This window comes from Plecotus auritus (genome assembly GCF_963455305.1).
Source record: "Plecotus auritus genome assembly, chromosome: 7".
Lineage (NCBI taxonomy): Eukaryota > Metazoa > Chordata > Mammalia > Chiroptera > Vespertilionidae > Plecotus > Plecotus auritus.
This window is the reverse complement of record NC_137774.1, coordinates 36,060,423-36,073,225: the sequence shown is the minus strand read 5'-3', so window position 1 is coordinate 36,073,225 and position 12,803 is coordinate 36,060,423. Positions and strand designations below refer to the sequence as shown.

The 12,803-nt window shown below is 43.5% G+C and overlaps 1 protein-coding gene across 1 annotated transcript in view; it reads right to left on the bottom strand.

Annotated features, from left to right (window-relative positions):
- VPS53 (VPS53 subunit of GARP complex) overlaps positions 1-12,803 on the bottom strand; it is a 154,646-nt gene that overhangs the window by 62,055 nt on the left and 79,788 nt on the right. The window contains exons 12-13 of the mRNA XM_080681611.1: positions 6,179-6,280; positions 657-751 (exon numbers count right to left, since the gene is read on the bottom strand). Coding sequence (XP_080537737.1) covers positions 657-751; positions 6,179-6,280 — 197 coding nt within the window. The remainder of the gene's footprint in view (positions 1-656; positions 752-6,178; positions 6,281-12,803) is intronic.

The window sequence follows — 12,803 nt, the reverse complement described above, 5'->3', positions numbered from 1 at the left end:
AATTAAGGGAATTGTACAAAACAACTGCTCAATACTCTCTAAAAGTGTCATGGTCATGAAGGTAACAAAAAGACTAAGGAACCATTCAAAATTGAAGGAAATTTAAGATCCTGACAACTAAATGCATAACTGGATCTTGAACCAGAAAAAGGGCATTCATGGGACAATGTTACCCTCCCGATTTTGATAACTATGGTTATAAAAAATGTTAACATTCTCTGGGGAAAGGGTCTCTGAGAATTTTTTTAACTTTTTTGTAAGTCTAAATGATTTCAAAATGAAAAGTTAAACAAATTATACTTGAAAAGATATACATTAGAGATTAGGCTGTCTTTCTCTGTTTGCCAGTGCCTGACATTGTAAAGCCCATGGGCTGACACATACAGCTGTGTAAGGGCTTGGTGCCCAGGGGGAAGGGGATGTTGGGATCCTTTTGGGACCTTATTAGAGTCAAAATCAGACTTCTGAGATTTATAGACACAGTAAATGATAACATTCAAGAGATATAAAAATATCCTTAACAGGTTTCCCGGGAAGGTCCCAGGCATGCCAAGTCCTTCCTTCCGCCTCGGGAAAGAGCTGTGTCCTTGGGAAGCCCAACCACAACCAGAGGAGGGGGAAATGCAATAGAAAACAGCAAAATGTTCATCACTCACTTGTCCTGGGACTCAATATACACGTAGAGATGAGGCTCAAAACTCTTGGACACAATGCCATGAAATGGATTGTCTGGGGCTTTAGGCTTCTTTGGCTGTAAAGAAAAAAAGACAAGAAAAGAAGAAAAAAGAAACCCTATACTTGAGCTGTCTTTGAAAAATTTCAAGCAGTTTCAAAGTAAATATTCCTTCCAAGTTCACTCCTAACTATAGATAAGAAGCACTCAATGTAACTAAAACTGGCCCTAGCTGGTTTGGCTCAGTGGATAGAGTGTTGGCCTGCGGACTGAAGGGTTCCGGGTTCAAGTCCGGTCAAGGGCATGTACCTGGGTTGCAGGCTCGATCCCTGGCCCCCATCGGGGTGCATGCAGGAGGCAACCAATAGATGTGTCTATCTCACATCGATGTTTCTCTCTGTCTCTCCACCTCCCTTCCACTCTCTCTAAAAATATCAATGGAAGAATATCCTCCGGTGAGGATTAACAACAACAAAAAAGTAACTAAACTGGGTCTACATCCTGCATTATAATTCATGCCAACTTGTGAACAATAAGCTGGCTTTGTTAGCAACATTTACTTGCTTGGTATGGTGAAAATTTACTGCTACGTTGATAATACATGCATTTTCAATTTGGAAGTGATTCATCATCTGACTGATGTTTTAAAAATTTAAATCCTACCTAATAACAGCATCTTATATTTATAGTGCTTTAAAAGTTATAAAAATGCTTTCACATGATCTAATTTTGATAGCCTCTTTTTACTGATTGTTATTATGAACCAGGCACTTTGATATGAAGTAATATCTCATCTACTCCTCACAACCCTCAAGTAGGAATTTTTACTATTATTTATACCTAAAGAAAAGGAGTTCCAGCTGGCCATGTGGCTCAGTGGTTGAGCGTGGACCTATGAACTGGGAGGTCACAGTTCGATTCCTGGTCAGGGTACATGCCCAGGTTGCAGACTCAATCCCCAATGCAGAAGGCAGCCAATCAATGATTCGCTCTCACTGATCTCTCTCTCTCTCTCTCTCTCTCTCTCTCTCTCTCTCTCTCTCTCCCTCTCTCTCTCCCCCCCCCCTTTCCTCTCTGAAATCAATAAAAATATTTTTTAAAAGAAAATTTCTGATTTTGAGCTGTGGTAATTTAAGTGGATGTCTTTCTTCTTAAGAAATACATACTGAAATCTATAGAGGTAAAGGGCATGCTATCTGCAAACTAACAAGTTGTTCTGAAAGAGAAATGGGGGGAGAGAGGGAGAGAGAGAGGAGGAGCGGGGAGGATGTGATCAAAGTAAATGTTAACCAGTGAACCAAGGTGAAAGATTTTAAGAGTTCCTTGTAATATTCTTAAAACTTTCTCTAAGTTTCACATTATTTTTTTTAAGTGAAATAAAATAGAAGACATGGGAGATGGGTGCCAATGGCCTGGCAGAACATCCCAGAGACAGCTGGGAGCAGTCTTAAGAAATGGCACCCACCAACATTCTGGATGACCCAGAGGACATTAATGTGTGGGAAAATACAGAAATCCATGCCTGAGCAAACAAGGGGGTAAGATCAATTCCCCGGTTTTGATAATGTACTGTGTTAGTCGTCACCACTGGGGGAAGCTGGGAGATGGGTACACAGGACCTCTGTTCTCTGCAACTTCTTGTGACTGTATATGTAATTATCCCCAAATAAAAAGTTTTTTAAAAAGTGGTTCAGGAGAGAGATAGATGGACTCTGAATGTGAAGAAGTTTTAAGAATATCTTATCCTATTTTATTTTGCTTGTGTTTCTTTTTATGCATGCATGAAAATGACATGATAAAAATCTCTAAGTCTGAAAAACCCATTCAGTATAAAATACAGATTCTAAATGATGAAAGAAAACGGCTACATGACGTTCCAACACACTCATCCTGATCAGTCTTCCTCGGGCCCTGTGCTTGACGAGCCCCACGGCACACTCTGAATTTGGCACTCAGAGAGCAGCATAATCAGACAGAGCAGGCGTCCCCACCCCACCCGCAGGCGACTCTGCTCTGCCCAGCCTCTGCCCACTAATGCCGCTCCTGGCAGTGAGAACAGAGACCTGCCACCACAGCTCTCAGTCCTCTTGCAGCGCTTTCAGTGTGAGATGGAAGGAAGAGAACAATAGGAGAGATTGCCTGAACTTTCCTTTCTTTCCACGGGCTGCCTCCTGCCCATGACTGTGCTCATATTTAGATAATAGGTACTGGAATTTCAGCTTAAGCTGGTGTCTCCTTTTGCACCATCCAGCTCCCCAAAGGGTTGATTCTCAGCTCAAAGCATCTACTAAGTCATTTAGCAGTAGCATTCAGGCTGGCTTTCTGAGTGTGTGAATTCTGTCCAAAAGCTGCAGATGTTGAAGCTATTTCCTCCTGGAGTTTGATGGAATAATAAAAGGTTACTGTTGTCACAGTAAGGAGGTCTGCAGCTGGCCCCATTTCCTTTTATTACTATCCAATGTAAACAGATTAAGTCTTACTGCTCGGATCACCAGAAGGGGACATTTTTAACCAGAAATTCCTTATTTCTTCTGCCTCTTTCTTTTATACTTTGAGTACCCTCATTCTCTTTTCATATGCCATTTTATTTTTATCATTGGGAATATGCTGGCAACTGATTGTTCGAACCAAATGCCTCTTTTCAAGTTCATTCTCCCTTCACCATAACCTAAACAGTGGCAGTGAGCAGGAATGAGCCTTACCATGGGGGCACACTGTCCACTGACTGCAGTGCCGCGGTGGGTTGGGTAACTCAGGGTAACCGCTGGGGGCCTTCCCCTACTACGTCTGGCTAAGCTCGCTACAGCAAACTGTGGACTTCCTCCCCAGTACTCCACAGGGCTCCTGTGCACCCAACTGGAAGCCACAGTAAGTGGCAGGGAAGAGGAAGATCCTGGAGCTCCCACTTAATCAATCACAAGCAAGACAAGTGCTGGCGAGGCCTGCAAGGTCGGGGAAGGTATGTGAGGAGGCATTCGTCACTGGTGTGTAAGTTTTATTACTAAGAAGCAATAGGCTGTGAAATTGCAAGTGGATAATCTAGTCTGGGGATTTTTTTAGTACTTTATTTTTAAACACATTAAACCCCAGGATCAAAAGAAATTTTACCTGGAAGTCCACGATAAAAGTGGCTCATAATAGGACTCCTCTCAACTCTCCACAGTGATACCTGATGGGGGCACTCAGGAATCAGTTTGAAAGCAATTAGCTTTTTCTAAAGATCAAGAAACCAGGGAAGTCTGGAGAAAGTAAAAATCTAGCCTGGCTGGCATAGCTCAGTGGTTAAGCATTAACCTATGAACCAGGAGGTCATAGTTCAATTCCCCATCAGTGCACATGCCCAGGTTGCAGGCTCCATCCCCAGTATGGGGCTTGTGGGAAGCAGCCAGCTGATCAATGATTCTCTGATTCTCTCTCATCATTGATGTATCTATATATATCTCTCTCCCTCTCCCTCTCTGAAATCAATAAAAATATATATATATTTTAAAAATCAACTGAAGGTCATATGGTCAGATAATGACAGACCAGACTGGCACTTTCCCTACAACATGACTCTGCTTTACCACATGAATCTGTGTTCTCCGTCTTAGAATGAGCAGATCTTGGTCATTATAACAATAACCTTGAGCTTTCGGAACGAGCAAAAAGTTTCATAAGAAATAATAAAAATTGTGTTTTACCTGGCAAAACTAATTTTATAGGAAATGGGGAATTGTATCCTAATCCAGTTTAATCACATCTAGAGATGGGATAACTTTTCACGGCAGCACTACAGCATCTTTTTTTAAAAAAAATATATATATTTTATTGATTTTTTACAGAGAGGAAAGGGGAGGTATAGAGAGTTAGAAACATCGATGAGAGAGAAACATCGATTCAGCTGCCTCTTGCACACTCCCTACTGGGGATGTGCCCGCAACCAAGGTACATGCCCCTGACCGGAATCGAACCTGGGACCCTTCAGTCTGAAGGCCGACGCTCTATCCACTGAGCCAAACCGGTCAGGGCCACTACAGCATCTGAGTATTCAACTACACAGTTCTAGACATGACAATGGCAGCTACCAGCACTGGGAGACATAGCACCCAGGGTGGGTGGAGGATATACACCAGAAGAATGAGCTCTACATACAGCTTCCTCCTTCCCATCTGGCCCGTCCTCCCAAAATGTTACAAGAAATCTTGTTTTTTCCCCACGCTGGCTGATAACATGGCTTTAAATCAATTTAATTTAATCCTATAGATCTCTGGTATACAGCCTGAAGGTACCCTTCAATTTTATTCATTCACTTTTATTCATGGGAATAATTCCTATGTCCTCTACTTTTCATTGAGACATCACAGGGTAATAAAAGTGCCAAGAAAGGAATCCTAGTCTCTGACTTCTAGGCCTGGCTTCTAGTCTTAGCTCCTCCACTTCCAGACTAGGCAACCCAGGCAAATCACTTAACCTTTCTGAGCTGCAGGCATTGCAGCTCATATAAAATCATATAAAATGAGAGACAGGCACTGTGAAGATGAAATGAAATAAAGCATGTGAAAGACTTTTAAACTATAAAGCACCATAAAAATGTGAGGTATCCATGTTATTATAATTATTTAACCAATGGACCAGACACATTTTATTGCATCACTTCAGAACTGCCCCTGGAAATTCTGCTCTCCTGGCTCCTGCCAGGATTGTACACCACCCTCGCCATGCTAGAAATACAGGGTGAGCTGCAAAGAGTGTGGCTAGGTTTCCCAGAGCTAGTCTTCCTGGACAGCCTTCCTTTGGTGGTGTCTGGACCAAACCAATACTATAAAATAATTCTTTAGAAGCCAAATGTAGAAAATTAAAAGGAAGGATCACTAATCCAGACAGAAAAAGTTCTGATTTATTGCTCTAAACCCTTCTTGTCATAAAATGGCAGTGAAACAAAAACACAGTTCTTGTAGGATGAAGAGAGAGGAAATTTAGAGTTGGACAGAAAAATCCGAAGGAAATGAAAGTGCTAGTGTTCTGGGAAAAGTAACTCCAAATACACCACTGGGTCACCTTGATGTTTCCAGGCCTCCCCAATGGCTTCCAGGCCTAAAGCGATCGGCTTACACTGAGCGGAGGCCACCCCCAGCTGATGGTGCTAACTTTGCTGAGGATCTTTCGGCCTTTCATGTCATCACCGGACCAGATGAGAGTACAACGGAAAGCTAAGCTGACAAGTTCAGGAGATGATGACTGAGGCTGGGCAGAATTCTGCTGCCCCACCTCATGGGCTAATTAAGTTTGTGCGTGTTGCTAATTCCGGTGGTGAGGCTTTTGGGAGCAGAGGCGGGGCAGGAAGGGCTGCTGTTTCACTCAGTTTTCTAAATACACTTTGAGATAAAGGCTTTCTATAAAGACCACCAAAGTTGTAATCTCTGAATGTGGTCAATAGCCGAAGGATCATATTTAGAGCGAGCAGACCCATTTTCAGAAACAAGCACTAGGTAGGATGCAAGTGGAAGTGCAAACCAGACTTACTTGATCTAAATCTCCTTTCTCCATTGCCAGTTCCTCCATCTCTGGTGTTGACTCATCTTCCAGGAAGGGATTGGTAGATGGGGGTGGAGATTCCAGTTTTTTCTGTTAAGACATAAGAGATAGGTATCTTCTGAGCTCTCCCCATTGCTTTTTCCAAGTCTCTCCAAGAGCTAAATCATGAAATCTGACCTAATGAGCAAGAACTGAGGCAACATGACCACATTCTCACCTTTAGGCCTTCACATTGTTTCCCATCTTCTTGAAACCTTATTGCCTACCCAACCCCATCCCAATCCCAATTTGGCTAAAACTCTTACTTATCCTTCAGTATGCAAATTAAAAGTCCCGTCTGGGAAGCCTTCCCCATTGTCAAGTATGGGTTAGATGTTCCTGCCACCATCCCACCGGCACATCCCCTACCCAGGTATTTATTAAAATATTGCAACTGCCCATTTATTTGTCTCCTCCCTAGATTCCATGTTGGCAGGGATCACGTCTGTCTTGTTCCCCATCCTATTTCTGGTGCCTGGCATGTAATGGGTACTCCATAAATATGAATGAATCAAAATGCCAGATGAGTTTGAATTCAAGAGCAAACTATAGCAGGGCCTGGTGTTTGAGCCAGAAATGAAGGATGCTCCCAGGAGTTCTGGGCTGTAGCGCGCTATGCCAATCGGGTGTCTGTGCTAAGTTGGCCATCAATATGGTGACCTCCAGGGAGCAGGGCACCACCAGGTTGCCTAAGAAGTGAACTTCCCCAGGCTGGAAACGAAGCAGGTCAATACTCCTGTGCTGATTAGTACTGGGCTTGTGCCTGTGAATGCCACTGCATTCCAGCCTGTGCAACACAGGGAGACCCCATCTCTTTTAAACCCTCAGTAATGAATCTTGAACCCTCAAGAAACAAATGATACAGTGATACTACCACCTATTCATTGCCTGAACCTTAAAAAAGAAACAAACAGCCCAGCTGGCATGGCCAGTGGTTGAGCGTTGACCTATGAACCAGGAGGTCACCTCTCAATTCCCGGTCAGGGCACATGCCCAGGTTGCTGGCTTGATCCCCAGTGTAGGGCATGCAGGAGGCAGCCCATCAATTATTCTCTCTTATCATTGATGTTTCTATCTCTCTCTCCCTATACCTTCCCTTCTGAAATCAATAAAATTATATTTAGGAGGAGAAACCAAGATGGCGGCATAGGTAAGCACCTAAACTGCTGCCTCGCACAACAATTTCAAAACTACAACTAAAAGACAGAACGGACACCATCCAGAACCACAGGAAAGCTGGCTGAGTGAAAATTCTACAACTAGAAGGAAAGAGAAAAGCTCACAGAGAATTGGAGGTACGGCAAAGGGTCTTTGTGCACGCAGAGAGGAAGGGCGGCTGAGAGCCTGGCTGACTTTCTCTGGCGGAAGGGGGAAGGAAGCCCCCGACCGCACTGAACCCCAGTTCTGACTGCACTGAACCCCAGTTCCGGGCGAGCCCCTGGGGACCCACGCTCTTACAGGGGGAATCTGGACTCTCGGGCGGAGATTCGGGAGCCGGGGAAGGCAGAGGTCTGAAGGCACACGCGTGCCAGTGTGCAAAAAGGCTGAGGAGGTTGCCACAGGCTTTCCCTAGTGGAAGGGAGTCAGAAGCTCCTGACTGCACTGAGCCCCAGTTCTGACTGCACTGAACCCCAGTTCCAGGCGAGCCCCTGGGGACCCAGGCTCTTGTGGGGGGAATCTGGACTCTTGGGCGGAGACTCGGGAGCCGGGGAAGGCAGAGGTCTGAAGGCGCGCGCGTGCGCCCAAGGGCAAGGCTGACGGGAAGCCAAGACTGTCTGCTCCGCCCTGAGACTCCACCCCATCCAAGCTGAGCACAGAGGCTATTGCAATTTGGCAAGTCTAATCCTATAAGGCTGTCTCCAGCACCGAACTTCTCCCAGCATAGACACAGCTGATCCTTACAGCCAACTGGCCTGGAGGTCAATTCCTCCCAGTGATACCAACAACAATCAAGACTTAATTACAACAAGGCTGTACACACAGTCCACAAAGGGGTGCACCAAGAGTGTCCACCTCAGGTTAACTGGGGAGGCAGACCCACTGGGCCATATAGGAAACCTAGCACACAAATTTACCCTACCAACTCAGGGAAGCAGTGAAAATGCGGCGTCAAAGAAACAGATCACAAATGAAAGAAATGGAGGAAAACAAACGACTGGATATAGAATTCAAAACCATGGTTATAAGGCTTTTTAAGAATATCCTAGAAAAGGCCGATAAATATAACGAGACCCTCGAAGATATGAAAAAGGACCATCTAGAAATTAAACATACACTGACTGAAATAAAAAATATTATACAGAGACCCAACAACAGACTAGAGGAACACAAGAATCAAGTCAAAGAATTGAAATACAAAGAAGCAAAAAACACTCAACCGAAAAAGCAAAAAGAAAAAAAAATCCAAAAAGTTGAAGATAGTGTAAGAAGACTCTGGGACAACTTCAAGCGTACCAACATCAGAATTATGGGGGTTCCAGAAGAAGAGAGAGAGCAAGATACTGAAAACCTATTGGAAGAAATAATGACAGAAAACTTACCCCACCTGGTGAAAGAAACAGACTTACAAGTCCAGGAAGCTCACAGAACCCCAAACAAAAGGAACCCAAAGAGGACCACACCAAGACACATCATAATTAAAATGCCAAGAGCAAAAGACAAAGAGAGAATATTAAAAGCAGCAAGAGAAAAACAGTTAATTACCTACAAGGGAGCACCCATACGACTGTCAGCTGATTTCTCAACAGAAACTATGCAGGCCAGACGGGAGTGGCAAGAAATTTTCAATGTGATGAATAGCAAGAACCTACAACCAAGATTACTCTACCCAGCAAAGCTATCATTCAGAATTGAAGGGCAGATAAAGAGCTTCACAGATAAGAAAAAGCTGAAGGAGTTCATCACCACCAAACCAGTATTATATGAAATGCTGAAAGGTATTCTTAAAGAAGAGGAAGAAGAAAAAAGTAAAGAGAAAAATTATGAACAACAAATACATATCTATCAACAAGTGAACCTAAAAATCAAGTGAATTAAAAACCTGAGGAACAGAATAATCTGGTGAATATAATAGAATCAGGGGCATAGAAAGGGAGTGGACTGATAATTCTCAGGGGGAAAGGGGTGTGGGGGTGTGGAGAGAGACTGGACAAAAATCATACACCTATGGATGAGGACAGTGGCGGGGAGGTAAGGGCAGAAGGTCGGGTGGGAACCAGGTGGAGGGGAGCTATGGGGGGAAAAAGGAGAAACAATTGTAATAATCTGAATAAAGATTTAATAAATAAATAAATAAAATTATATTTAAAAAACAATAAACTATAAAGCTAATATTATATGTTTTAGATTATAGACAAAAGTCCCTTCCCAAATAAGTCCCTTTACAACAACCACAACAAAATATCCTTCAGAAAAATTACTTCCCAGCTTCTGAATATGACCACTCTTTCAAAAATATATTGTTGAGTGGGACCAGAGGCTGGTGGGAAAGCTGGAGGCGGGTGATGTAGGTTTTAGCTCCAACTCTTGGCCAAATCATCTAGCTCCTGTGAGCCACAACAGCCTCATCTGCTGAATGAGGATACACTCATAGGACACTCGAACAATCAAATGTGATAAAGTGTGCGAAGTCCTAGAAGAAGCACATAATACATATAAGAGACCTTAATGATGATAATTCCAGTGCAACAACAGAATCAAGGCAGCTCTTTGGAATTTTTTACAAATTTGACCTTGAGATGTTTATGCCAGGGAGCTGGGAATTCTAACAGAAAGGAAACTAAGTAGACAAGCAGGATAAAGGAAATTGGCTGGTGCTGGGGATGAGGAGAAGGGGCACGGAATGGCTCTCTGGAGACAAGAAGCCAGGTACAGCCCCAGCCGTGTGGGTCAGCTGGTTGGAGCACTGTCCCGCACACCAAAAAGGTTTAGGCTCGGCACATACCTAGTTTGCAGGTTCCATCCCTGATCGGTTGGAGCATGTACAGGAGGCAACTGATCGATGTTCCTCTCTTTCTCCCTTCCCCTCTCTCTAAAATCAATAAACATATCCTCAGGTGAGGGTTAAAAAAAAAAAAAAAGGCAGGTGGAGAAGGAGTTTCTAATGTGACATTTTAGCATATATTAATGGAGAAATGAACAATTCCCTAAGCCAAGAGGGACAGCAGATGGACTACAGTGTGAATGACTTTGTCAAGTGCCAGGATATCAGCTAAAGATGGAGGAGGAAGAGGAGGAGGAGGAGGACGGAGAGGGGGGAGGAGGAGGGGGAGGGGGAGGAGGAGGAAGAAGGGGAGAGAGAGGGGGAGGGGGAGGGGGAGGAGGAGGAGGAGAAGGAGGAGGAGGAGGAAGAGGAGAAGAAGAAGAAGAAGAAACCACACCTGTGTCTGTGTCTGGTTTAGACTTCAAGACAATTCTGCTTATACTCACATAAACTACAGAATTCTTGGCCAAAACACTTGGATACTATCGCACAGTTAGAGCTTCAGCATATGAAGAAAGCCTTGTGATTAATGCATTAGCTCAAGGTAATCATTAATAGGATAATGACTTTTGTGGTATCCTGCTGAGAAACAATATGGTCTAACAACCAAGCAAATATTTCAAATGTATACAATCAGAACTCTGGCTTCCTTGCCTGATACAGAAAAAAGATATATATATCCTATAAAGTTAAAGCTATTTAAGTTTCTTTTTAGAATTAGGCTATTTTTAGGAAGAAATGTTTCTTTGAAAACAATATTTCTAAGCTTTAGTTATCTCTGTAAGGGTTGTTAGTAGTGTAGGGAAAGAGGAATGGTGAGAAAGGAAATCCATGAAACCTAAGTTTCAACAAGATAAATGAGTACCTAGCGTTGGATCCCTGATTCCACTGGCTCAACAGTGGGTTTTGGGATCACACTGTTGAGCTGAATCTTTATGTTCTGAGTCTTTTGGTCCTTTGGACATGTGGAGAGCAAGTCAGTAATTGAAGTGAAAAGCTTTGTTCAAAATAATTCAGTGATAGAACAAGGATTTGAATTTTTGAACTAAACATTACTCACCTATTGTTAGGTCTACCATATGGTAGACCTAACAATAGGTGAGTAATGTTTAGTTCAAAATTATACACAGATCAAAATTATACACAGGTGGGCCTCATTTTAAAAACAATGTGTTACTGGAATTCATGACAAAAAGTGGACATCGGTGAAGTGAACCGAGGGCGTTCCTGGGTTCCGCTCTCACTGGGAGAGTGTCTGTGGATAGATGTAAGAAGTAAAACATATTGCCCTGACCGGTTTGGCTCAGTGGATAGAGCGTCGGCCTACAGACTGAAAGGTCCCAGGTTCGATTCTGGTCGGGGGCATGTACCTTGGTTGCGAGCACATCCCCAGTGGGAGGTGTGCAGGAGGCAGCTCATCGATGTTTCTCTCTCATCGATGTTTCTCTCTCATCGATGTTTCTAACTCTCTATCCCTCTCCCTTCCTCTCTGTAAAAAATCAATAAAATATATGTTTTAAAAAAAGAAGTAAAACATAAAAGGCAGCATTGAAAAGGCATTTGGGGCAGTAAAGCACGGGCCACTTGCTCAGTGTTATGGATCAGAAGAGTCCCAGGATTTCTTTCCTATCCCCATTTGTCTCTATTAACATCCCAACGGGATTCCTGAGGGAGTCATAGGCACTAAGGAACTTTTTGCTCATTCATTTGGGGCACAAATGTTTCAAGTGCAGACCACGATGATGCAAAAAAGCGATTCATTCCTTCATTCACCCACTAACAAATGGATGTGACATATGCTGGGCACCCGCTGCCCTCATGAAGATTATGGTCAGGCGAGGAAGATGGACTTCAATAAAATAATCATAAAAACGTGTGATGAGGGCCATTCAGGAAAAGTACAGGTTTTTATAAAAGGATGCAACATAGGGTCACAGAAAACTTCCCCAAGGAAATGATGTTTGAGCCAGAAATGAAGGATGCTCCAGAGTTAAATATGTGAAGGGGATAGGAGGAGTGAGGTACATGTGGCCAGAGCTTTCCAGGCATAGAATAGCATCTGTTTGCCATTCATTCAGCAGTTATGAACTGAGCAGCTACTCTGTTCCAGGTACTCTTCTAGGCACTAGAAATACAACCCTGAATAAGACGGAAAAGGAAGGGAGGCAGTGATGAAAATAAAACTTAGGAACTGGGGTGGGCTGGAGTGATCAGAAAAGGTCTCTTGGAGGAGGTGATAGTTGAGCAGAGACCTGAATAAGAAGGAGCCAATCAGGCAAAGACCTGGGGAAGAGCATTCTCAGCTGGGGGACCTGGTGCAAAGACTGGAACGAGCTTGTTGAGTCTGAGGGACAGGAAGGAAGACAGGGCATGAGATAAGAGAGGCAGCAGGAGCTCAAGCACATCGCCTCTCCTGGGCCATGGTAAAGGTTAGATTTTTCTTATAGCAATTGGGCAGTCAGTGCGAGTTTTAAACAAGGAAATGATAGGCTCTAATTTAGATTTTTAAAATGTCATTCCAACATTATGAACTGGAATGGAAGCAAGAAGACCAGCTTAAGAGGCTGCTGCAGTGTTCTAGGCAAGGGCCCA